General features: G+C 41.5%; 1 protein-coding gene across 3 annotated transcripts in view; it reads right to left on the bottom strand.

Annotated features, from left to right (window-relative positions):
* VWA7 (von Willebrand factor A domain containing 7) overlaps positions 1-23380 on the bottom strand; it is a 40669-nt gene extending 17289 nt beyond the window's left edge. Inside the window, exons 1-9 of one of the 3 annotated variants that reach the window (XM_088134652.1) lie at positions 23318-23380; positions 17348-17602; positions 15569-15850; positions 9886-9982; positions 8957-9070; positions 5473-5668; positions 2347-2516; positions 756-868; positions 21-137 (exon numbers count right to left, since the gene is read on the bottom strand). In XM_088134652.1, the coding sequence (XP_087990778.1) occupies positions 21-137; positions 756-868; positions 2347-2516; positions 5473-5668; positions 8957-9070; positions 9886-9982; positions 15569-15850; positions 17348-17587 (1329 nt within the window). In that variant the 5' untranslated portion in view covers positions 17588-17602; positions 23318-23380. Of the gene's footprint in view, positions 1-20; positions 138-755; positions 869-2346; positions 2517-5472; positions 5669-8956; positions 9071-9885; positions 9983-15568; positions 15851-17347; positions 17603-22755; positions 23026-23317 lie in introns of those variants that run through there. The other 2 variants (XM_088134651.1, XM_088134650.1) reach the window with 2 other exon arrangements.
* Positions 23381-26150: the final 2770 nt, after the last annotated feature.

Here is a 26150-nt window from a genome sequence, read left to right as displayed (position 1 = left end):
ATGTAAGAGGCCCAGCTGACCTTGCACTTCTTTTCCTGAATAAGGGATTCCACACTGTTCTTCAAATGAGCATCTTTAGCAGATGCATCAGTAAAGACAAAGATCTCAGAATAGGGTGGTGAGTTCTGGAGAGCAAGCTAAGTAAAGAAAAAGATAACCAAGATTCATATACATCCACCAAGCACAGAATTTGTTTCTTTAGCTCCCATGGCATACAACATTTTTTGAAAAAAACATATTTGACGTTGGTGGGAGGAGAGAAAAGAGGATGACCAGCAGCAAGGTAGATGGACTTGATTTCAGTGGTGATGGGTCCATCACTGGGGAGATCTGAAGGGCAGGCTGGGGACAGATCCTTCTGGAGAAAGTCTATCTATGTGGTTGCTCACAGTCAACATCAACCTGATGGTGCACAACCAATCATCAACCCATCATTATGAAATTCATGATCCCTACTAGGAACAGCTATTGAAAAAGCTGTTTCAACTGCTTAAAAAAAAAAACAGAGAATAGATTGCACCAGAAGTGTATTATGAAATTGGTGCATTCATCCAGTTAGGACTTTCATAGTGCACCTGGTCAAAACAGCTTAAAAAGTCCATCATCGGAAATCCATAAATCAAGCACAAATCAAATACACTGATGGTTTTCCAGTCTTTCTATGGGCTTTCTAAATAGAGTTTGCATGGATCAGAGTTTGTGAGCTTTTGATCTATAAAATTATGCAACAATAAAGAGTGTTTCATGAATGCTACCTCCAGTGCAGAAAGACACATTTCAGGCTCATCTCCACCACCCAGAGGGCTGATGGTGTTTAAGACTTTCCAGAATTCTTCAGGGTCGCTGGTCTTACTGACAGGGCCAAAACCTAGAAGGATGTAAGAGAGAGGAGGGAGAGGGAGGGGGAGAGAGTGAGTGAGTGAGTGTAATGGCCAATTCATACAGACATCTGGTATTATTTCTTCATATTTCAGTGTGTGAAGCATTGATTGAATACCCTTTGCAGAAAAACTCACCTACAACTACATTATAATCTATCCAGCACTAGGTGAAAACCCTTTGTATTTTCCAAGACATTTTAGAAAACCATTTTAGAATTCCTATTAGATATTGTCCTGATGTTTTATTATGATTTATGTTATTATAGCAATTATTATTATTATTATTATTATTGGTGTTACTCTGTTTTTATTTTTGATAGTGGTTTGCTTTATATTGTATATTTTGAATAGATTCGCACATCACCCAGGGAATTGTGGTCACTTCATCAGAACTGGAAAAGTAGTAAACAAATAAAGCAACTTAATTGAAAGGCTTCAAAGGCTCTATGAGGAAGGTTTAAATAAAAAACTGATATGTAATCACCAATTCTTCAGTGACAGTGTTTCTGGTCTGAAGAAAGTCCCCAAATATCAGTGATGAGGATGAAAAAAAAAGGTTACTTCATACTGGAATTAAAAAAAATAGTTCCTCTATGAATTATTAAAACTCCAGAATAATAGGGGGAAAAATCAAGACTAACCATGATATGGAGATTACTCCACACTGTTATTCATGGACATTGAGTCCTGGAAGGTTCAAACCCTGAACTCAAAACTAAACTCTTCATTTAAGGAGGCTCCTGTCATACTCCCTGAGATCACTTTTTGTCTGGCTCACCAGTTACAAAACTTCTGTAAATTCAGAATGACCTTTTTTAATACGGCTACCCAAATTTGGCCATGAAGCTGAAGGAAAGAGGTGGAACGTATGGTCAAATGTCCTGATACTGGAAAACTCCCATTATAGCAGGACTGATACAACAGTTCCCTTATCTATAAATCAGCTGCTCGTCTCTCAAATCTGCTTTTTCACAATTGCTTCTCCTTACAGCTTCAGCCTTGTCCACCTGAGGATGTCAGATATTAAACTCAGCCTCTGATGCTTCTTATCTGGAAATTAGAGTCTTGCAAGAAAAATATATATTTTGTCACATGAGCTTTTTAGATCTTTGGGAGAGACCCCTCTTTCTGTTCTGCCAACATCCATCCAAAGGTTGTTGGCCAGAGATCCCACAAGGGCTCCCAAATCCTTGCAAGGAAGAAGTCTCATCTCTAACGTCCATCTTCTGGCAGGCAAAGATGATTTTACTCAGCAATGTCTTTGGTTAAATAATCAGAAGTTCTGTCATTCTTGTACATAAGTTGCAGTTTGCTATTTTTATTGATGTGTCCCATTTTATGCTTTATTTTGTATTCTGCACTTTTAACTTTGTATTCTGCTAGTGTGAAGCACGGGACAAAGTTAACAAGCAAGCAATATAAAAATGAAATTCTACTGAAAAAGAGCCTCTCTCGTTAATCTTACCGGGATCATGGAAAGGCACCAAGAGGTAAAAATCTGGTTGTTGAGGGGTGCCATGGCGCTGTTCAATGATCTCCCGTGCCTGAAACTTAGCAGCACTGATCTCTTCTCCCATACTTCCAGTGGTATCCACAACGAAGCTGAGGCCTGTGGTTGGACTGATATCTAGCAACCTTCAAACAAAACAGTGGGAACTATGATTTAATAATTATTCTTTAGGACAGATTCATACATGATGCTAAGGCATAATGTGGTTTATTTGGGTTTGGCTTAGCATGTTATGCAAACCTAGGCATTCTGGTCTATAAAACAGGGGTTATGGCTTACCAGGCTATTGAAAGACAATCAGTTGTGCTTTATTCAACAAAAGGTGGCTTAGTGTAATGAAGCAGTATGGGTCTCTGGAAAGGTACAGGGGAAGGCCTCCAAATTAATAAGCTATCTGTAGCTTCAGCCAATTAAAGATTAATTGAAGTTAAAAATACCCTAAAAGATTGTCAGATTTTAATCCTGTTGTATAACAAGCTGGTGTAGTGGTTTAAGGTACTAGTCCTGCCTTAGGCATGAAGCCATCTGGGTGACTTTGGGCCAGTCATTCTTTCTCAGCCTTAGAGAGAAATTACTGGCAAGCCACTTCTGAGAAGGTTACCAAGAAAACTGCAGGAACTTCTTTCTGTAGTCATCAGGAGTCAGAGCTGACTTGATGGATCATAACAACAATCTTGTGACCATCTCTGTTCAAAGTATTTTAAAGTTCTATCTTCCAGACACTCCTATTTTATAGAAATTTAATCCATTCTGAATGCTAGATTTGCAGGAAACCTTCAGAATGAGGTGTAGGTAGCGACAAACTGGTATGATCAAATTTTGCCCAAAGTTTGGATCCAGACCTAGAAGGAACTTCTTGAACATCAGCAAGTAAAAACAGGTCATAGAACAAATCCCAATCTTTGAGCATTAAAAAAAACCGCTGAGTCATAAAGTGCTTTAGTCATAAACTTCATAACTTTCTTTACACTAACCTTTGTGTAATCTGCTTCATCCAGCTTTAGTCCTGTCCTATTTCCTAGTCAAGCCCCAACTCCCTTGTGAGGTTGCCAATTGGCCACTAAATTAAAAAGAGCCCAGCTCTTAATAGGATTAATATTGTCACCTGTTAATTGCTGCAGGTCAGATTCAGTACTCTAGCAAGCTCCTTCAATGCTATAGAAGGTTCTGAAACATGCTAAAGATTCAGGGAGGGGCACCTGTCAGAGTGTTATGGAATAGCACCCTTGAGTAAGAGTGTGAAAGATCAAATTTAGCTGGGAGGGGAAAAATAAATGCTTAGTTATGGTGAAGGGCAGGGTTGGAAAGATGATAAACTGGCATCAACGGATAGATCACTGGGTCAGAGTTGATCCATAAATAATCCAGTGATAACTCTCTGCCTGCACTATTTAACTTGGTCCAAGTGAAGGTTAAAACCAGGGTGGGGCAACCTTTGAAACTGAAGATTGTCCTTAATATTGTATGAGAGTACAAAAGTCGCAGTGAATGGTATAATTATTTAAAGTGGGTGCCACTTTTTCCCCCTCCTTTTTTCAGGGTAATTATAGGAATTTCTATGTCTTTTAAGCTACATTAAATCTGGTTTTATACATGGCTGGGAATGAGACTAGGAGTGACTGGGCCAGAGACCCAAGAATGAATGAGAATTATAACTGCTGGGTGGGAATCTGTGTAGAAAAGGATCTGTTGCTTCAAACAGAACAATTAAATATAAGTTTATTCATATATACTCATGGTGAAGGAATGAATTGAAAGGCAAAATTGATTTGACTATTTATGATGAAAGACTGAAAGAATTAGTGAAGGATAGAAAGGTGATGTCTGGTTCTGAACATGGGACAGTCCATTTGTGGTAGTGTCGTGAGCGGATCTTAGGAAAAAATAGACATGGATGTGTGATGTCCTCTTGGTGGTTTATATATTTATGGATAAATGTCTCAGGGATACTTGAGACATTAAAGTGTGTTGGTCAGGGACATAAATGTGTGTGTATTGGTATATACAGACAATGCTATCGTGTTGGTTGTTACCTCAGTTGATTTACAGCAACTATTAAATTGTATAATGCAAGGAGCTGTAGGGATCTGAAAATTAATATACTGAAGATCAAGACAGGTTTGTTTGACAGTTAAATGGAATTAATAGGGACGTTTTTCAGATGCACAGATGCTTCAGTACATGGCCTATCACGAGGAAAGAATGATTGTCAATAGAACTGAAAATGTGGGAAAATAATGTTTATTTAAAGAAGGCTAGAAAAAGGACATTTCTGCTTGCTTTGTGATGCGTAAGTGAAAACTGAGGATGACAGGAAAAAGTCATTTGAATATGATGGGAAAGGGGTACTTAAGAAATGTGCACATTGAAACAAGAAGAGAAAGGGTCAAGAATGAGCGAGTAACGAAAGAATGTGGATTAATACAAAAGCGAGTGACAATATGAAAGAAGTCTATGGATATGGTTTAGCCATGTAGAGAAAACAAATGAGAATTAAAACGCAGAAGAAATAAGCAACAGAAAAGTGAATGGGTTGAGAGGAAGAAGATTGAGAGACATGGCTGAAAGGAGCTAGTGAGATCCTCAGAAAAGAAAGAGATGAGAAGTTTAAAGAGCAAAAGGATAAAAAAGCAATGTATGAATCAGTGTTCAGACATAGTAGTTAGTTGGCAAAGATAGAAAGGTATGAACAGGTATGGCGAATGAGATTAGTGGAAACTAGTTTTAACTATGCTTTCTTTTCTTCTCCTCATTTCACACCTTTAATTTCTTTGGCTCACAATTTTGCTGTTTACATAATGTTGCTTACCACAAAAGAGATAGGTGTGTTCTCTTAATGTATTTATGACATTTATAATCTGCCCCAATTGGACCAATCTGGGCAGCCTACATGAGCAGTTGATGTAAAATGGCCCTTAACTGTGCCACTAACTTCAGAACTAACAATCAGAGGAAATTCTGAGACTTCAGAAAAACGGCCCTGGGTGGCCCTGGGGCTGCCTATGGCCAATCCCCATTTAGAACATCTCCACAGGTGGAAACCACAAAAACCTCAGTATCTTAAAGAACAAACCACATTACCTCATGAACTGCTTGTTTCCTATTTCTCGCCACATCTTCTCCAGGAAGTGTATGGAGGCCTCCTGAGCCAGAACCGCTGCCTTCTGGTGCAGATAATGGTGGGGTGAGAAGAACAAGGAGGCGCTGTCCTTATTGATGCCACCTCGAGGCTCCCGATGGCGGCTGTCATCGAACCTCCCGCCATGGCTGCACTTCCCTGAAGAGACAAGAATGTGATGGGACGTATCTACGAGGAGGAGGGTGATGTGGGAGAGCGAGGCTATCAGGAGGGAGGGGGTGCACGCCAGAAGGGGGGAGGAAGCAAAGGACAACACAGTCCTCAAAGGGAGTGTGGGAAGCGAAAGAGGTTCAGGATAGCCACTGCGTAGAATCTCCCAGGGTATATCCACTAGTTGCATTAGTATAAATTTAGTCTGGCAAGATTCTGTCTATATGATGTAACCAAATAAAGGAACCTGACTTGACTGGACTGTTTCACTGTTGTTCTTGGGCTGGGCCTGACAAAGGAGGAGGAAATACACTTCAGCCCAGCATCTTCACCTGTAAAGGTGGAGAAGGGTGGGATAATACCACTCCTGTAGAAAAATCTGCTTTGACATTTAAATAGACAGGTCAATATAATAAAGAGATGGGAGTGTCCCTTTACGGATGAGAGGAGCAATTAATAGATGTATAGCTCTTTCTTTCTTAGATTGCAACAATCTGAGTATAATTGGGTGATGGCATAACTGAATGTTGCATGCACCTTCACACACCCTTTTCCCAGCCATGCTTATTTTTTTTTATACAGAAATTTTATTGATTTGTTTTTTCCAAGCACGAGAAGACGGACATATTCAACCCTCACTTGTATTTCAGAGGTTTGGAGTCAAGAAGCATCTATCAGTTACTTTGATCACATTTGTCCTCTGATCCTTCTCAAGAAAATAAGCTACTTCTAGCATGCTTTGTGATTTCTAGGTTCATGTCTTCAAGAGCTAAACTGGAGAAAATGTTAATGTATCAATGGAAATAAAGCTCCTTCAGAGCTCAACTCTTGGGGACTGTAGCCATATTGTTGTCCTGGAAGCATTAACAGAAGAGGTTGCTTCCTTCCAGGATGTTTTTCAACTTCCCAGTCCTGCCAACTGTCCTGATGTTCCCAAGTACCATCCAAGAACCACCACAAGTAGATCCTGCTTAGCTTTTAAGATCAGTCAAGGACATTAACTGCTGCCACCTGTTGACACCTGTTGCGAAGAGAGGACTCTTTGGAGAAGACCCTGATGCTGGGAAAGATGGAAGGCAAAAGGAGAAGGGGACGGCAGAGGATGAGAAGGTTAGATAGCATCACTGAAGCAATGAGCATGAAACTGAGCAAACTCAGGGAGGCAGTGAAGGACAGGAAGGCCTGGCGCAATGTGGTTCATGGGGTCACGAAGAGTCGGACACGACTTAACGACTGAACAACAACAACCTGTTGACACAAAACGGAAATGCAGGAACTGTACAAGATGCATTTCTTTGTACAATAATGTTACAGCTGCAGGGTTCCCATTTTTTTATCTAGACCCTGGTGTGCGAGAAAATGCTAATCAATCTTTTCTCCCCCAGCATACCACTCAGAGCTGGCTTGTAAGCCTGGAAAACGAAGAAAATGCCCTCTCCTTGAATAATTCCCACTCTGTAGTGCAAGTACAGCCCAATATAGCTTACTGCCTAAATTACAAGACAGAAGAACACCTTCCTGCTGTTCAACACAAACGAATCAATCAGCTAGCAGTACCTTATTTCAACACTGATAATGTGGGCAAGGGAATCTACAGGGTAGCTGGTGGAATCAATTAATATTATTTGATTCCCCATAAATCAGGGGAAAAAATCCAGCACAGGGCAGGAAAAAAAGGGGGGAAAAGACACTTTAATTATTCTTTGCTGGTAAAAACAAAAACAAACACACACACACACCAGCAGTGGCAGATTGCAGCCAGTTTGCTCTTGGCTTGCAACTGGTTATTGCCAACAGAAAACAAGCCAACTGGTCTGGCTGGCCTGTTTTTTGCAAGCAAGCAAGGAACAAGTCATGCTTTCATGGTGTCTCAGCGTCTGCAGCAAGGCCACTACACAAGCCCCACAACTCAACAGCATCATGACACAAGCAGGTAAAGGAGGGGATGTTACTCTAGAGTAGGGCTTTTCATACCATGTCCCACTTTGCTGCAGAGAACTCTGAATGGGAAGCTGTCTTCTACTATGGCTGGGGAGCACAGGCAGAAGGCAGCCTGTATCTTGTTGGCACTCATCTCTAATATGTGGTCACCTCTAATATCTGCTGTCCAAAGTCATGTTGCCTAACAGTAAGGCCAGCCTTGCTGCTGCCATGAATAGTTCTGAAATGCAGGAAGAACAACTGCAGCGAATTTAGACAGGATGCTGGCCAAAGGAATAGAGTTAATCTCTCCATGTCTAACCCACTATGTTCCAAGCGACATTCCTGAAAGACCAGGTTAGGGGCAGACCGTCACGGAGAAAAATCTATCTATCTATGTGGGTGCTAAAGTCAACAATGACTTCATGGCACATCATCAATCAATCAAAATGTTCCCAGTGGAAAATCATCTTCACCCCCAATAGCAATTAAAAAGACCCAACAGCTATTAGCAGATTTTTTTAAAAAAACCCAATTTCTGCTTTCAAGTGATGCATGTCGCCGCATCTCTAATTTGGCCCTGGCTGTGGGTTTCCTTGCTAGGAAGAAAGGGAGAGGACACCCACCCACAGATTTCTCTTAGAGCCCAAGGATGTGAATCCTACCAATACGGACTCTAAAATGTCATCCAGCCCGCCCAAATCTTTAAGCAATTCTGCACAAGGTGCATCTGGGAGCACACGCAACGTGCAGGAACAAAAAACAGATTTTCTTGGGTTAAAAAAAAGAGAGAGAGAAGAAATCACGGAACATTTGACAGGATGGAATGATAAAGGAATTGATTTATTTAGACCTATCCACAAAGCTGCTTTGCTAGAGGCCACCATTATTCTATTTTTCTCTCTTCTTGTGTCAGAGAAACAATATGGACGATTCCACCAGGCTTCACAGAACAACAACAACAAAAAGCTTCCAAAGCAGAAAGATTCACTAATTCCCCCATCAATTAACTATGAAAAGGCCCTGCAATTCTCTCCAGTTTCATAGGAACAAGTGGAACTTGCTCTAAAAATGATCTCTCTCTCTTACACACACACATACACCAGACACCAAATAAATAAAATAGGCAGCTGATGGAGAGAAGAAGAAACATCTCAGGGAAAGAGAGGAAAAGGCCCTTTTCTCTAAGCTGTGGCAAAACCCATTTTCTCCTCCTTACAGATTTTAGCCTCAACTCTCTAAGGATGCGAGAAGAATACAAATGAGGCTGTAGGCTTTGATAGTATTAAGGGGAGGAAAAATCTCTTTGACTTCCAGACAGAGCCTTTTTTCCTCAGCTGGCAACAAAAAACATACCAAGAGGCTTTTCTGGATGGGAACCATAGTAACCTGTGGTCAGAACGGCAAGATTGTCCAGAAGATTTCCTTTGCAGGTCCATTCAGAGCAGTCGCTGCAAGTCCGGATGCCAGCTGAGGAGGCCCAAGAGAAAAACGGTCAAATAAAAAAGGGGGTGGGAGAAAAGGCGGGGGGGCAGGGGTCCTGAGACCCTCCTCAGTCTCAACAAAATGCACCGATGAGCATAAGCTCCACTCCTCCCTCTCTTTCACTTGGCAACTCTTCCATGGAGTCTCCTGCCAGCTTTCCCCAACTTGGCAGTTCCCAGATGGATTGAGACCTCAAGGTGCTGGTTGTCCCCTTTAAAGCCCTTCATGGCTTGGGAACTGGGTCACTTAAGGGACCATCTCCCCCCAGTTGTTTCTACCCATCCTATCTGGTCTGGCAGAATGGGCATGCTCCAGGTCCCATCAGCTACGGAGTGTTGACTGGCAGGGCCCAGAAGATGTGCTTTTCCTGCCGTTGTGCCTGCCCTCTGCAACATCCTCCCTCTGGAGATCAGGTTGGCCCCGATCCTGCTGGCCTTTCGTAAGGCCCTAAAGACCTGGTTCTGTACCCGGGCCTGGGGCCCCGAGTATGTGAAGGGACCTGTCTCCTGGCTGGGTTAGTGAGTGCTGTATTTCTCTCAGCTGCTACGTATTTCGACTTTTGTAGTTGTGAGTGTAATTGTTTTAACTTTTATTTTAAATATTGTTCACTACCCAGAATCATTTGTTGAGATGGGCGGCTATACAAATTGACCTAATAAATAAATAGGCTAAATAAATAATTCCCAGCAGGCTGGGAATAGGGTCCTCTAAATGAACCAGGGGTTGATACCCCCTAACAATACTATATCTCACGCTGAGGCAAACATAGGTAAAGGAGAAAAATCATACAAAATCCATACCTTCAGCGATAGACTTAATTTCGCGGCCTGGCTGAACCAAGTCCAGATGTATTTCCTCGTTTCCAAGTTCTACCCAGTTACTGTGGCTGTAGAAATCCTAGCCAGAAAGAAAGATGGACAGTGAGCAACTCCTGTATTATTATTTTGTTAAACTATTGATGATAATCCTTCAGTTTGATTGAAATGTTAGCAAACTCAGCTTGAGCTTCTTGTCTTGGTGAATGATTTCAATACCTTTTGCAGAACAGCAAATTAAGAATACAGTGGTACCTCGGGTTACGAACGCCTCTGTTAATGAACTTTTCGGGTTACGACCAGCTCCGGCCGCAAAAATTTACCTCGGTTTGCGAACTCCGCCTCGGAGTACGAACAGGATACGCGGCCATTTTCCCTCCATTGACACGGTCCGCGGCCATTTTCCGCCCCTGACACGTGGTCCACGGCCATTTTTCCGCCCCTGACACGTGGTCCGTGGCCATTTTTCCGCCCCTGACACGTGGTCGTAGGGAGGGGGACTCTCCCTCCAAGCAATAGCCGCCTCCCTGTCCTCCACGCCAGAATGGATTAACGGTAATTACATTGAACCTTATGGGGAAATTTCCCTTGGGTTGCGACCAATTCGGGGTGCGACCAGAGTCACGGATGAATTAAATTCGTAATCCAAGGTTCCACTGTATTTGAAAGAGCAAAAGGATGAGGAAATGCTGTTTCATAACAGAGTGCTGGGCTAGATAATATAGACAATATAAGGCAGATAGTACTAGACAATATAAGGCAGTTGAGAGATATATTTGGTTATGTTCCCCCCAGGCAAAGCTTTAAATCTCAGCTCTCCAGATACCTAATACCTTATTCAAGAATGGGATAGTTGGCTGAAAGTTTACAGACATGCCTCAGCAAGATTAGTTTTTTCATTGGACAAGAATGAAGCCACGGAGGCACAGATGTATCCATTGCTGTGCAAAGAAATCAAAGCCCTTATACAGATCTACGGTTCCAGTTTTAAATTCTAGGCTTTTTTCTCCTGCCTTTCCAAGTCAACAGATCCTTCGCCATTCTCTTGATGGCCTTGGAAGGCACCACATCTACCATGGTTTTCTCTCTAACATGGAGACTGTTCTAACTAGCCTTGCTAGCTTCATTTCTTGCACATATAGGTAGTCCTCACCTAGCAAATGCCTCATACAGCAACCATTCAGAGTTACAACAGTGATGAAAAACTAACTTTGCGACCAGTCCTTGCATTTACGACCTTCACAGGTCTGTAAAGCAAAGGAAAGCTAAAGTAAGATCATAAGCACAGTCACAGTTTCACTTAGCAACCGCTTTGCTTAATAACCAAGTTGCTGGTCCCAATTGTGGTCACTAAACAAGGACTACCTGTATTTCTAAGACTTTGGCTAATAATATCTATAGAGTAGAGATATTACCAAAGACATTTTCAGATCATAATCCAGTGACTTTAACTTTTAAAAGGAAAAATGGATCTTTTAGATGGAGATTGAATGAGTTGTTATTACAAAAAGAAATGGTGGTAGAGGATTATAAAAAGAAGTTAAAGGAATTCTTTAAGAATAATCTTAATAGAGGTACAGAAGTAAGGATGGTTTGGGATGCAAGTAAAGCTTCTGTAAGAGGATATTTTATACAACACAATAATGAATTGAAAAAGAAAGAAAAAGAAAAGGCAAGAGAAAATGCAAATGTTCTTATATAAGATTTTAAAAAAAGAAAGAAGAATTTAAAAAATCTCCAGGAATGATAACTATAACTCACCAAATCAAGCTTTTACAGAGGCAACTATCTATATTGACAGTGAGAGAGATGGAAATAAAGATGAACTATGCAAAACAAAGAAATTTGCAAAAAATTTGCAAATAAACTGGGGAAATGGTTGGCATACAAGCCGCAAAAAGAAAAAGAAAGTGATAATAGAGTTAGAAGAAGGGAATAATGTAATAACAGTTAATGTGAATATGAGAAAAGTGTTTCATCAGTATTATAATACTTTATACAAAGGTTAAGAAATTTCCTCGGAAAAAGTGGATGAATACTTGCATAAACAGAATTTACTAAAGATTATAGATAATCAGAGATAATCTATAATCTATTTGCAGATGATTTGGTGTTAATTTTAGAAGATCCACTAGAGGGAGTAGAAGCATTAATGGTAAAATTAAAGGACTTTGGTATATTAGCAGGTTTCAAGATTAATAATCAGAAGACAAAGATGTTAACAAAAAATGTGAAATTAGAAGATCAAATAGAACTGATGGAGAAAACTGGCTTTAAGATTGAGAAAAAAGTAAAATATTATTATGACAAACATGAATTGTATGTTACTTCAAAATAATTATGTTAAGACATGGACTGAAATTAAGAAGGACATGTTAAGATGGGAGAAATTAAAACTATCACTGTTGGGGAGAATTTCTGTGATAAAAATCAATGTGTTGCCAAGAATGGTGTTTTTGTTTCAGACAATACCTGTTTTGACAACGGATGTACCATTTAAACAATGGCAAAAAGACATATCTAAATTATATGGCAAGGGAAAAAAACCACAAGTTAAATATAAAGTGTTATAAGATGCAAAGGAAAGAGGAAGATTGGTTTACCAGATTTAAATTTTGCTGTAGTTTGCTGCTTGTTGTTTGATCTGGATGAAAGAATGGATGTTGCTGAGAAACAAGAGACTTTTAGAGTTAGAAGATCATGACCTGAGATTTGGATGGCATGGATATTTATGGTAAGATAAATTTAAAATTAATGTGGACTTTAAAAATCATTTTATTAGATGTACCATATTGAGAATATGGAATAGATATAAACCCAGGTTGTGCCCAAAACACCTTCATGGATCTCAGCTCAAGAAGCGCATTATAGAAGAGAAATGGCAGATAAATGGTTGATGTACCGAGAGTTATTGGAAAACTATCAAGGGGAATTTAAGATTAAATCAAGAGAACAACTAATAGCAGAAAGATACAGGTGTCAATGCTTTTCCCACTTACAGTTACTTGAAAGATTTAAAATAGATAAAAAGACTTATAGCATGAAGCAAAGTAAGTCAGAATTTGAAATACAATTATGTACTGATGATGAACATATAATTGCTAAATGTACAAACTTTTGCTGAAATTTGAAACAGGAAGAACAGGTTAAAGAGCATATGATAAAGTGGGCTAAGAACTTCGGTTATAATATACCAGTGATTCTCAACCTTTTTGAAGCTGCCGCCCCACTAAGGAATGGAAAATTTTTCAACGCCACCCTTTGTGAAAATCCTGTAATTTAGGGTATGTGGGGGGGGGGGAGTTACTGAATTATAAAAGGCAAAAATTTTAAGTAATTTTTTTCAGTAGACTTACACACCAAATTTGTTCGATTTAACTCGATACTTTTGCCCTGAAGGTAATTGCATTCCTTTTATTAAAATTAAAATGACTAATGCAAAAAAAATGCTTAAATGCTCTTTTATGTAAATATGTTTATTTCAAAATGCTGTAAATACGTTTATTTATTTTTTTGATGCTCGTTTTTTAATTTTTTTAATTTTTAATTTTTTATTTTTTTTACAAATGCTTTTTTAATGTTTAAAAATTCTTTATTCTTAATTAGATAATTAAAAAAACAGCAAAAAAATATGCTAAAATTTTTTTTGATGATAGTCCACGGTCCTGGGTAGAGGCAATTGATGTTACTTTGAAGCCAAAATTCTGTGAGACGATCACCATTCTGGAAGCTGGCTTTCAAAGTTTCATTAGTTTCTCAAAATTAATAATTCACGACCACGATAAAGAACTAATCAGCGCACTTACCTAGCCGACTGGCCAAATAAACAATGAAAGTAAATTGAAACTGAGGGGAAGAAACAGGAATGAAGCGAACGAAAAGCAACTCAAGAAACACGGGTCAAATCAAAGATTCATATTGAAAGGACGCTCAACGCACGCGCTGCGATTAATCGTGCGGGAAGACAGCTGACGCATGCGCTGTGCTGGTTGGGATCGGAGAAGAATCATAGTGTTGAGTTCTTCAAGGTCAGCCTACCTAGAATACAAATTCGTCTCACCATTCTTAGAAGTGCGTGAGGGCAGCCGTCGCGTAAGTTCGTTTTATTGCTGGTACAAATGGTGTAAACCGGATGATCGATTTAATAAATTTTGGGGGGAGTTTTAAAATTAAGTTCGAATGCCAAAACATGCTCATCGCCCCTCTACCGCCCAAAACATGCCCACCGCCCCTCAGCATCCTCCCACCGCCCCCCGGGGGGCGGTACCGCCCCCGTTGAGAACCAATGTAATATACAGATGAATCAATGGGAAAATATGTGGTTAAAAGGGTTGAAATTTACATTGAGTTATGATCTCAAAGAGAATTTTTATAAAATGATGTATTGCTGGTATATGATGCCAGAGAAATTATCTAGCATGTATAAAAGCACTTCAAATGTACATTGGAAATGTGAACAACATAAAGGGACATTTTATCATGCTTGGGGGACATGTAAAAAAGCTAAACAATTTTGGATTCAAATACATACTTTGATACAGAGGATTTTAAAGATGAATATTCAATTGAAACCGGAATGTTTCCGTTTAGGATTAATGGACAAACAGTTAGAAAAAAGCCATGGAAGATTATTTCAATATATGATTACTGCGGCAAGATTACTATATGTGCATAGATGGAAAGATTCAACATTACCCACTATGGAGGAATGGTTGGTGAAATTGATAGGTTTTGCTGAAATGGATTTCTTTGATTAGAGAAAAGACACTATCTACATTTATTGGTGACTGGAAGCCTCTTATGGACTTTTAGTGCAAGAATGAAAAAAAATGAACTTGTGATTTATGGTTTTGATGATTAGAAAGAAGACTAATATGATGCACCATTAGAGAGAGAGGTTAAAATATATTTGTACTTATAACTGCTGTGAAGAATATCGGAAGCCACTTCTTTATATCTTTGTTTCTTTCTTTTCTATTTTTTTCTTAACTTTTTTTCTTGCCTTGCACTTTTTGCTTTTTCTTTGATTTATTTTTCTCCTTTCTCACGTGATATTAGTTTGTGTTAGTTGTTATCTACTTGTTTAAAAGCTTCCATTAAAAACACAAAACGCTCATCCCAAACCGAGCCAAGCGCACTAACCCACCCCAGTCGCAGAGAACTCTGGGCATCGTACAACACAGATAGAAACAAAACCTTCATCAAAAAACAAAAACATTCAGGACAGGCACCCACGATCAGCAACTGGTTTTATCTGTCCCTAAAACACCAGTGGGGAAGGGTGTGATGTGCACCTCTGAGGGCAGGATATTCCACTATCAGTCCTTTGAGGTACTTGAGACAAGAAACTAAAACCATAACTCTACTACCTTTATTTCAAGGTTACAGTAACAGAATCTTGCAAGTCTGAAAGTCCATCTCTCCCCCCTCGCCTTTACAGTCCAAGAAACTAGGGAGGATCCCTTCTGAGATGCTTTCTACATCTCCATTCCTTCTGTGGGCTGAGCTGTCTCTTATCTGACCATTGTCCCAGCTGCGCCTCTTCCTCCATCTCTCTCTCAAGGATATTCCCATAGACCATTACATCTACAGAGTTGGGGCTGTCACCGAGAAGGCTGCCATCTTCCCTGCTATCCTAATTCTGCATATGGTACATTTTGGGGGATACCTGCAAGGAATGGAGCAGCTGTCCCAACATTTTTCGGGCGATGCCGTATTGCTCAGAACGCACAGCTTGGAGGACCTCTTTGCGAACCTGCAACAGCCGGGCATTGGTGGAGTGAATGAGCTCCGAATCGAAGTGGAAAACGGGGTCATCCCGAGTCGTATTCACAAAGTCCATGGCGGCATTGGCGTTGGCTACTTCTGCAATGGCTGCACGGAAACGCTTGGCCGATACCTCAGGACCATAGAAAGCGGCAAAGATGTCATCAGCCAATAAGGTCTTGCCCTGTTGAAGTAGAATCAGAAATAATATTAAAAAACATGTTAGATAAGCACATTTTTTTCCCTGCAATATAGAGAAGGAACAGTGTGTTGAGGGGGAATGAATGATTAGGTCTCAACAGAAGTACATACTATGGATGGATGGACTGTATTTGTAGGCCACCCCACTCCAGACAACTCTAGACCGTAGGATAAATGAGCTTCTACCTATAAATGCCACTTCTTTTCCAACTCTTCAGAGTTTATTATTATATTTCATAACAACACTGGACTGTTGTTAAAGAGACATAAGCCCCACCCTCTGCCACTAGTGCCCTACCTCCTCTCCTGCATTTTTGGACCCTTCATTTTCACTGAAAAAAACTTGGCTATCAACATTTCAAAGCAGAAGAGCATTTCAGTAGATTTCTCAGGACCAAAGGATGGTGTTCTTGCACTTCTTACTTATAAGATGCAGAAAAATTTAGATTCCAGTGCCCCTCTGGATCTACGTAGGACCAAGGGACAACCTTTGTGGAAAAGAATTAATGGACATAAATTTGACACCAGGACTCAAAACAAGGACAAGATAATATCACTGCATTTCAACCTCCTAGGATGCTCTGTTACAGATCTCAAAGTGACCATTTTGGAAAAATGAGACTTGAACAACACTGTTGAGTGAGAGATTGCTGAACTCACATAGATCAAAAGATGTCAGGCAATTTCAGAAGGTCTCAACAAAGGCAGTGGGTTTTTAACACATTACAATGGTCAATTGATAAGGTATTGGCAACCTGTTTCATATATAACTTGCACCGGCATGACCCACCTGTCTTCCCTTCCTTCTCCACCACCTCATCCCAGTTTAAATCCTGCTTCAGTTGAGCCACTCCATGCATGTGACGAAGTGAGCTGTAGCTCACAAAAGCTTATGCCATTTAATAAAAGATGCTGGTGAGAAAGGTGCTACCAGACTCCTCCTGATTCTTCACTGTCATCGGTTAACATAGCTGTCCTCTGAGAAACACGTTTGTGAACGTCTGGTCATTGATTCTACCATCTCTCTCCAAGGGTCCCCAGCTTCCCAGGCCTCAAATGTATCTCAAAGGAAGACGTCAGATGGAAACTCCTGCCTTCAGACTTTGGCTTTTGACTAGATAGTGTGGGCAGCCCGGGAGGTTTCGAAGCATTAGAAAGCTGTGTAACAGAAAACATTAGTTACAGCACTAGCACCCTCTGTCACCTACAATAATGAAGGAACTGTTCTCAACTGAGAATTGGCAGTTACCAGCAAAAACAAGTCAGCTGGCTGGGCTGCCTGTTTTTTGCTGGTAAGCAATGAACAAAATGTACTTCTATGGAGCCTGAGCAAGACCCACCCCTCAGTGGCATCACTACACCGGCAACTACAGGAGGGCTTTGTGCGGTAATGTCACTGAGGAGTAGGGTTGCGGTAACTTGTCCCACTTTGTTGCAAATATCTCATGTTCCTTTCAGGTCCAATTCTCATTTCTCTCACCTTAAAGTCCTCTTCTTGGATGTGCTTCCCCTTGGTAGGGTGAGGTGTCTCCATAAAGAGACGAAGGGTGATGTTCAGGATTGCATCTTCAGTCATGTCCTGGTGGGTGATGGATCCCCAGCTGAAGCTTATGGTACGAGACCAGATGTTGGGGAAAAATCCATGGACTTCTCGCAGTGGCAAATGAAGGAGCATCAGCATCCACAGGAGATGCCCAAAGCAGCCCAAGGGATGGCCCATATTGGATACATTTATCTGAACGTATAGAAGAAAAGGAACTGGTGTGAGCTAACGTTCCCACTTCTGTTCTGCCATCATGCAGCCAGTTGTGCCGCCCTTCCTTGCTCCCTCAAGCAGGCCACCCCACCCTGCTGTCTTCTCTTTGGGCAAGAGAAACAACTCCAGATTTCAAGCACAGAAAGAATGATTGAGCACAGATCAAGGTTAAACCTGAGCCCTGCCCTTCAAAAGGGAGGAACGGATGCCGAGGCACAGAAGGAGCGTAGGAATATAACATTGCTTTTTCTTTCCAGAATGTGCTGGAATAGCAACTCTTTGAGCCAGTTTTGGGAAAGCGTTTGGTTTATTTGGCTTCTCTCTTTTTTGCAACCGCATTTTATAATGCATACACAAATACATACCGACCTCTGAGTTATAGTAATATTAAGTGAAGTTCTACAGTGGTAGAAGGATAAGCTACATCTTAGAATCCACGTGGGGACAGGAAGAAAGAAATACTATTTTTGAATAACCACATCAGTCAGAAAGACCAACAGATCTATTTTGAGTGATGGATTGATCATCGGGCTCACTGAATTACAGCCCACTTGGCCTGTAATTGATTCATTTCACTGTCTGTGTAGATCCAGTAACATTCTGAAACTAACGTTTTTATTCTTGTTCATTTAAAAATGGTGTGTCCTTCAACAGTTTACAACAATCCTATAAAGAGATATTTTTGTAGGGACAGTATGTTTAATTATGTTGATAAGTAACTTTATTATTGACAGAAGTCTGCTACTTCCAGTGTATCTCCTGACCAACTGCAAACTTCAGCAGACCTTAGCTGACCTTGCTTGACCTTATTAACAAAGCTAAGCAGGGTCAGACTTGGCTAGTATTTCAGTGGGAGAGTACACCATAATCCCCAGGTTATAGACTGGATTGGGTATTTTTTAAAAACAAGTCTTGGAAAAAGGCAGTGGCAAGAAAACAACATAAATGTGTTCATGTAGTCACTAAGATTTAACTTAAGGAAGATTTAAATGAGTTGCAGAGCTTTTTAGCAAGCATTGACATTCTCAACATAACTTTTCATCTGAATATATAGCACAGAAGGAGAAGGGAAGGAAGGAAAATCTTAAGTAGGCACTGGGTTCCCACCTATAAGTAATTGTTTATATGTATATGCCTCTCTCCTTACAGGTTACATTTCTAGAGAAATTGGAAAGGAACTGCAAGTTTAAAAAAGGAAACACCAATTTCTAGTAAACTTTTAAGAAGACATCCCCAGAGGTTTTGCAAGATAACAAACCTGGACATGGTTTGCCCTTGAACGTATACCAAAAAGAGAGACTCTGGGCAACATGAAGAATTAATGACTAGATGAACTAACTTATACAGTTATAATCAGATAACTAGTTTCCAGAGAATAAGTCCTATTGGACAGAGTAGAAATGTAAAGGATTGTATAGTGGGAAACATTAAAATTCAAAATATGTACAGGACTTTACATAAATTCTTACAGCATACTATCTACATGAGTCATTTTTAACAAATTAATTTTAAAAATACATATTTATTTCTGCATTTATTTAAAATTTATAATATTTTTATATTTTTAATATTTATAATGATAATTTGCTTAAGGACTGCATCCCTTAGTGACCTAAATTCCGGCCCCAATTGTGGTCGTTAAGCAAGGACTACCTGTACTGAAGTCTCCAAGTAGTTCAAGATACACTTTGCAAAATCCTTGGGCAAGGGACATTTCATATGCCTCTTCTACTGAAAAATAATTTGTTATGTTGATTGTTTGTTCATTTAGTTACATACAGTATATATCCTAGAATTCCCACGCAGTCCCCATCTATGCACAGATCACTCACCAACTGGCTATAGCAAATCATCTGTGTCAACTGCCTTGCACGTGTTTTATATTTATAAGCAAGACCACATACTCAAGAGTTTGCAGTCATGTTGTATAATTAATCTGTTTTGTGGGACTGTGAGTAAGTACTCTTGTTTAAGAATGGAATACAACATCATAGCTGAACCATCTCTAGACATAAAGGTTGAAAAGTTAATTTTAGATGCATCTGGACATCAACTCCTTTGCAGGAATACAATAATTCTAAGTGGTCATAAGGACCAGATAAAGAACCATCTGGACTCCTATTCCTTTAATATGGAACTCCACGGACTTTCTAATCCACCAGTATGATCAGCTGCTTCAGTTCTCCTGTATCTTTCCTTACAGCATCCATTTCTATTAGGAGAGCCCCTTTGTTTAGAAATTCCTCATCAGATCAATTGCCATGGAATTTGAGAAATGTAAAGCTTCACAGGGATCGAGGGAGAAGAGCAGGGAATGGCGCAAACAAAGTTAGAAAATGTTTCCCTAAAAATTAGAGGAAGAAGGAAAAAGACCAAGTACCCTCCCCCAAGTTTTTGAATGCCCCCTTACAATACTTAGGCTGGCTTCAGGCTTGCATGGGGTGGAAATCAACTGGGGTAGGAGCTGACCCACATCCCTCCAGAACCTCCTTCCCATCTCCACTTTCATCATCTTCTGCCTGAAGCAACTGCCTCAGTCTCTCTAACGGTAAGGCTGGCTTGGTGTGAGATGATGAGGAAAGGAAAGCCACATCCCACATTTGTTAATAGCAGCAATGAATGACTGTAGGTCATTGCAGAATTTGACGTACGAAATCGTACCTTCTAGCTCTGAACATCTTCTAGCACTGAAGATGTGACCTAGTTGGGTAATGAAATATCTGCAGGAAAACAGCCAAGCTCAGAGAACCCCCAGGACTCCACCGTTCAACCCTGAGCTACAGATATTCTCTTCTATTGATATGAAACCATGGTTATAAAAGGGGAGAAGCCATCCTGCTGTGTGGGGGCTCTTCTGTTCAATCTGCCAATTGGGATGCTAGGTTTCTGCCCCCAAGTTCAACTCTGGAGGCCCCACCAGGTCTCAGGCCCTACCCAGTGTATGACATGTGTGTGACCTAAATTCCTAAAGGCACCTGCATCAAGTAGAAACATTTCTGGTCTGTCTGCTTCCTTGCCCTTATCTCTCCTGAATTCAACACGAGGGCCAAAATGTAATCATATACCAGTCTGGGCAACGTAACAAGACGTGAGCAACAGAAGACCAGCCAGAAGCGAATCATTCTGGAGTATTTGAGCCACTGCAGTTCCGCCCAGTGGAAGCTATGGACGGCTCCTCCATATCAACAGTTTTATTCCCCAATCACACAGCATCTCTCCTCTCATTTTCGGTGGTCTCTATCTTGGTTTTGTTTTCCCCCCTCTGTTTGCATAAACTCTGCATGTTGACAGTTAAGATCTGGGCTGTTTCTCAGAACTTGGCTGGCAAAGCAGACAGTTTGGTTAGCCAAGATAACAGCCCTTAGGAACGAAGGCACAATAAGCATGCACGCGCACACACACACACCCCAACTGAAAAACTGCAAGAAGTAGCTGCTGGAGTGCCCATACACACACACATACTCACTCCATACATTGATGCATGGCAGAAAATGTTCCTGAACAGCAAATCTGGTGGTGGATTTTTCTTCTCACACCCAGGAACTAGCAATGCCAGAAGGTGTACGAGAACATGGAACCTGCATCTTGTATACATTGGCCGACTCGACACATGATCCCAATCCAGAATGTGGAATCAGGCACAATGGCTGGTTCTCATGTCACTCTTAGCTTTACCATATGGTTTACTAACAAAAACAGCCAGGTTCTTATAGCCCACGATGCCAAACTCACGTTTTGGCTTCCTGCAGGCACATTCTCCATGCAGTAAACAACGTGATAACACTATAGTGATTATAAATGTTGAACAAAGAGGCAACAAGTTAACCCATCTTGCTTAAACCACCATCAATTGTCATGAAAAACACATCTCAATGACAGCATTTTCCTTTCTGATTCTTTCTTGTCAATGCTATATATTATGGTTTGCCAATAAACTTTTAAAATCTATAACTGGCATTACATCTATGACTTTCATTCATCAGTTAATAGAACATATTAACTGGAATAGATTTATCTTTGCCAGTACTTGTTACAAGCTGCATGCTTACATCCCAACCTATAGGCACAAAAATGCCCTCAGGACCAAACTAGATCATACTCCCATTTGTACGCGTGAATCACTTTTTAAAAAGCAGATTACAAATAGCAGAGGTGGGGAATAATTCTGGTCAGGTCCTTCGAGCCTGCAATTTGGTTCCTAAAATGGTGGGGTATTTAGTGTGGCCCCTGATTATACCAACACTGTCTCATACAATGCTATACAACTTTCAGCACACAATAGAGGAAACAGCTTCTGCACCCGAGGCATTTTGTTTAACCTCAGCCAGGATTCATCAACCTTTTTTTTGTTTAGGTTTATGCAGCTATTCCATCTTCCCTTACTAAATGGATTTGGTTTGGTACAAAAAGTCAGAAAACAAAAGATTCCGAGTAAAAAATGCACCCAACGATATTCCAGGGAACAGCAGTCCAGTTTTACAGCAAAAACTCTTATTGCATAATACACGTTTTGACTAAAAACTTTCCAGAAATAAAAATGAGTAGTGTATAGAAGACAATGTGGGTTAAGGTACTGATTTTAATTGGGGGGTGGGGGGGCTGACCCATAAGTAGATTGCATCTGGTCTTGTCTTAAAAGGAAAGTGACACACCGGCTGCTTTTGGAGTGTTTCCAAACGAAGAAGAAGAAGAAGAAGAAGAAGAAGAAGAAGAAGAAGAAGAAGAAGAAGAAGAAGAAGAAGAAGAAGAAGAAGAAGAAGAAGAAGAAGAAGAAGAAGAAGAAGAAGAAAGCAGCGTGTGAACTGCTGTAGCTTTATAGAGGGAAGAGCAAGCAATCTATTCTCAAAGGTCTCCCTTGAGCACCGAGGACCCAGATTGTAAACCAGGGAACAAGCGCTGCGTTAAAAGATCGCTCGTTCACACGAGGCCACCCTTCCGTCACCCCGGACCCCCCAGGCGCGCGCTGGATCTCGGCTCCCATCATCCCCAACCGGCACTCCGGGAAGGCCACTTCAAGCCACCCAGGTGCATCCCCCAATCTCTCCCCCACCTGACGCCCTCCCGCCCCCACCCCGTGCCCCCAAACAGCCCTTCCCCGAGGCGCCCTCTGCAAAACTCTCAGCCAGACCCACCAGCCAAGGCTTCGGCAGCAGGAGCGGCTCGGGGTGGGGCAGAAGTCACCTTGAGCGCCCGGCCGGCCACGAGCGCGCCGGCCACCTCTGCCTCTCCGGCTTCTGCTGGGGCTCCCGCTGCTGCGCGCTCGGGCGGCGGCGCCCCTCGGCCCGAGCCCCGGATCTCCCGGGCCAGCGCCCAGCGGGCCGGCTCTAGGAATAGCGGGCGAGCAGCGCGAGGACCTTGCCATCCAGGGAGGTCGCTGCAGGCGCGGGCTATAATTACAGCACACGTGAGCGGAGGGCGGGGGAGGACTCGGCGGGGGTGGCTTTGGCTCTCTCCCGCGCCCCCCCGCCCCCCCGTGTGGAAAACGCGCCCGCCCCGCCTTCCTCCCGGGTTTAATGGCCCGGGAGCGGAGCCGACACCTGCGGGAGGAACGCCGCAGCCGCTCGGTCAGGCTGAATGCACCTGCTCGCGCTCCCCGCCGCCCTCCTTTCCTTTACGGCCCGGGTTCTTCCCAGCGATCCAGACTCCTCTTTCTCCCCAGTCCCAAAAGCCATTTCCAAACGGACGATCACCCACCGGGCTTCCTCTCCTTTCCGGAGTCTGCGGGAGAGCGGGGAAAGGGAAGGATCTACACACAGACACACACCCTTCTCTAAACTACACTGATGTTTATTGTAACCGTGCCCGTCAAGCCAGCAAGGTGTGGTTGTGTCTAAGAGAGAGAGCGGCTCACAGACATTTATAGCTTTTTACTTTCTTATCTGTCTCACCCCTTCCTGATTCACACAGGTGTACCTTATTGCAACACTTTCACTTTTCATTCATGCTTTTAGCCGAGAGGAAAGCAGACAGAGGGAGCGATAGCTCGGGTATCCCCAGGGGGCAGTCAAAAAAGTCAAGATGGTGGCACGAACTGTGCAGTCAATGCTCTGCCTGTTAAATGCATCAAAAACACAGAGCTTTGGTGGTGCTCTCCACCTGCCAGCCTGCCCTGCAGAACTGGCTTTCTGATCCTGCTGGATGTTGTAAAGGAAGGTGGACGTAACTTTGAGGAAGGAACAGATGAGCCATTGAAGGAGGAACAAAATTTCGGTCTGGGAAAGCACAGAGAGAAAAATATGTCCTAGTCCAGACAGACTCTTGTTTGCTCTTCTGCCGTGTGACTAATCCACAAGAGAGAAAATTTAGCCCTGCAGGAAAAGAACCTTCCATAATACAATGAACTAAGTGGAGTCTTGGCTCAGAAGACAGAACTGAGTCATGCCAAAAGATCACTTCAGGGATGTAGGTTTGAGTGGGAGTGGATTAGGTTGGAAATAAGAATCTCGGGTTTGGAACAGCAGCTGAGGACCTAGAAGGCAGGGAGTTTAGGATCCAACATATCCGAGCTACTCAGATAATGAAGTTTAGCAGGACTGTGATGCAATCCAGAAATTCTGGCTACTTGGGGAGCGAGCATAGAAATGCCAAGTTTTTTTAACACCTAGGCTGGAGGCAAGTTTCAAGAACCATGCTTGAAAATCTTCTTCTGCTATAATATTATAGCATTCAGTTTAATCTTGTCTGGGCTTGGTTACATGTGGATGGGATACCATCAGGAAACTCCAGGGGTGAGAGGCTAGCGCAGTGTTTCTCGACCTTGGCAACTTTAAGATGTGTGGACTTCAACTCCCAGAATTCCCCAGCCAGCTAGACTGGCTGGGGAATTCTGGGAGTTGAAGTCCACACATCTTAAAGTTGCCAAGGTCGAGAAACACTGTGCTAGACTGAGAAGTTTCTCCCATGAGAAAGTCCTTCCATATTTTCATATGATTTTCATTCCATGAAATCACCATGATGGGGCCTTTGCATTGAGCGACCATCAGCAGCAAAGCTACACAAAGCAGACTGGGAAAAAAAAGTTTATGCATCATGAAATCATGAAAAATCCACCTACACCCTCGCCCACCCCCACCCCCAGTATCTTGGTCTCAAAAAACATTCACATCGTCAGCTGGCATTGTGAGAAGATGCTCCAAGGGAAGGAGAAAGAGGAAACATTACACTGTTGAGGACCTGAGAAATTACTTCAGTGCACTGCACCCTTACAGACAACATATTATACAGCGAGGCAAGTTAAGACCCGTAGAATATGGTTTTAGGAGTTAAGTTTTATAAGAAAAAGAGAAACTGTTTAAAAAAGAATTAAAACCGTCTAAACAGAAATGAACGATAATCGTAGACGTTCAAAGCATAGTTTAAAAATATTTAAATACTAATTAGGGGAAAAAGGGGGGGGAAGAGGGGGGCTATTAGAAGGCTTTTTCTTACAATGTCTTTTTAATTTAAAAAATCCTATATTTTTATTCTTTAAAATCACATTTTCACTTCCAGTATTTTCTTTCGTGTAAAGCTGATTTTAAAATGTATTTATTTATGTGTGTTTGTGTATGTATTCCTTTCCCTTTTGTCTGGTTTTGCTATTATTTAATAAACCAAAAACATCAGAATGCAGAAATGATTTTAGATGCACTCAGTGCATGTCCCAGAGCAATGAATGTGATGTGGCATAACCAGTAGACTCAGGGCGTCTTTACTACGTACCTAGAGAGGCTTAGCTTGGAACCACCGACTTCAAACTTACCTTTATTCAAACCTTGAGATAAGAATATTGAGATAATATTAAGATAATTTGCTTCTCCAAAGCAATACCCCACAAACGTATGGATCCTCATCACAGAGATTTGTCTTGAGTACCACACCAATGGAAAGGAGAGCTTGCCATTTCAAAGCACGCTTGTGATTACCCTGTGCGTTGAAACATTTCAGCAGTATGACTTAAGACTGATCAGGGTTGCTCTGCTGTTGCTATGATTAAACCTATCTGTAGCTCAGGGTTGAACTGTGGAGTCCTTGGTGCTCTCTGAGCTTGGTTGTCTGCTTGCTGATGTTTCATTACCCATCTAGGTAACATCATCAGTGCACTGATGTTGTTGCCTAGTTGGGTAATGAAACGCCTATTATTAAACCACTAAGAGTTGGAGATCTTTTTGTTGATCAACTGCAAATGGGTCAGCAGATCCATTATTGTAAAGGTTGGTCCCCATACTGATAGAGATTCAAGAGACCGTGATGTAATTCAGCATTCATAATAATAAATAGGGCTACTCAGCATTAAAACAAGTGAAGCAGCATAAGAGCATTTGCAAAAACTAAATGTAAACCACCAGCTCCAAGCTTCTCCATTATCCATGGAAAGAGTTGCTTCCTTGCTGGATTATAGGAGAGCTTTTAGGAAGAAATTCAAAACCTCTGCTTCAGCATATCTGGGGATGTATTGGTATTGAATGAGAAATAATTTGGTGCTGGAATTTTTGTTTCTTCTCCATAAATCTTACTAAAGAGAACTCTGTGAAAATCGTGCTTGGAA

The sequence above is a fragment of the Python bivittatus genome, unplaced genomic scaffold (assembly GCF_059951505.1).
Source record: "Python bivittatus isolate LINGU-HERP-01145 unplaced genomic scaffold, Pbiv_v1 ctg000080_np1212, whole genome shotgun sequence".
NCBI classification, from domain to species: domain Eukaryota; kingdom Metazoa; phylum Chordata; class Lepidosauria; order Squamata; family Pythonidae; genus Python; species Python bivittatus.
This window is presented reverse-complemented; position numbering and strand designations above follow the sequence as displayed.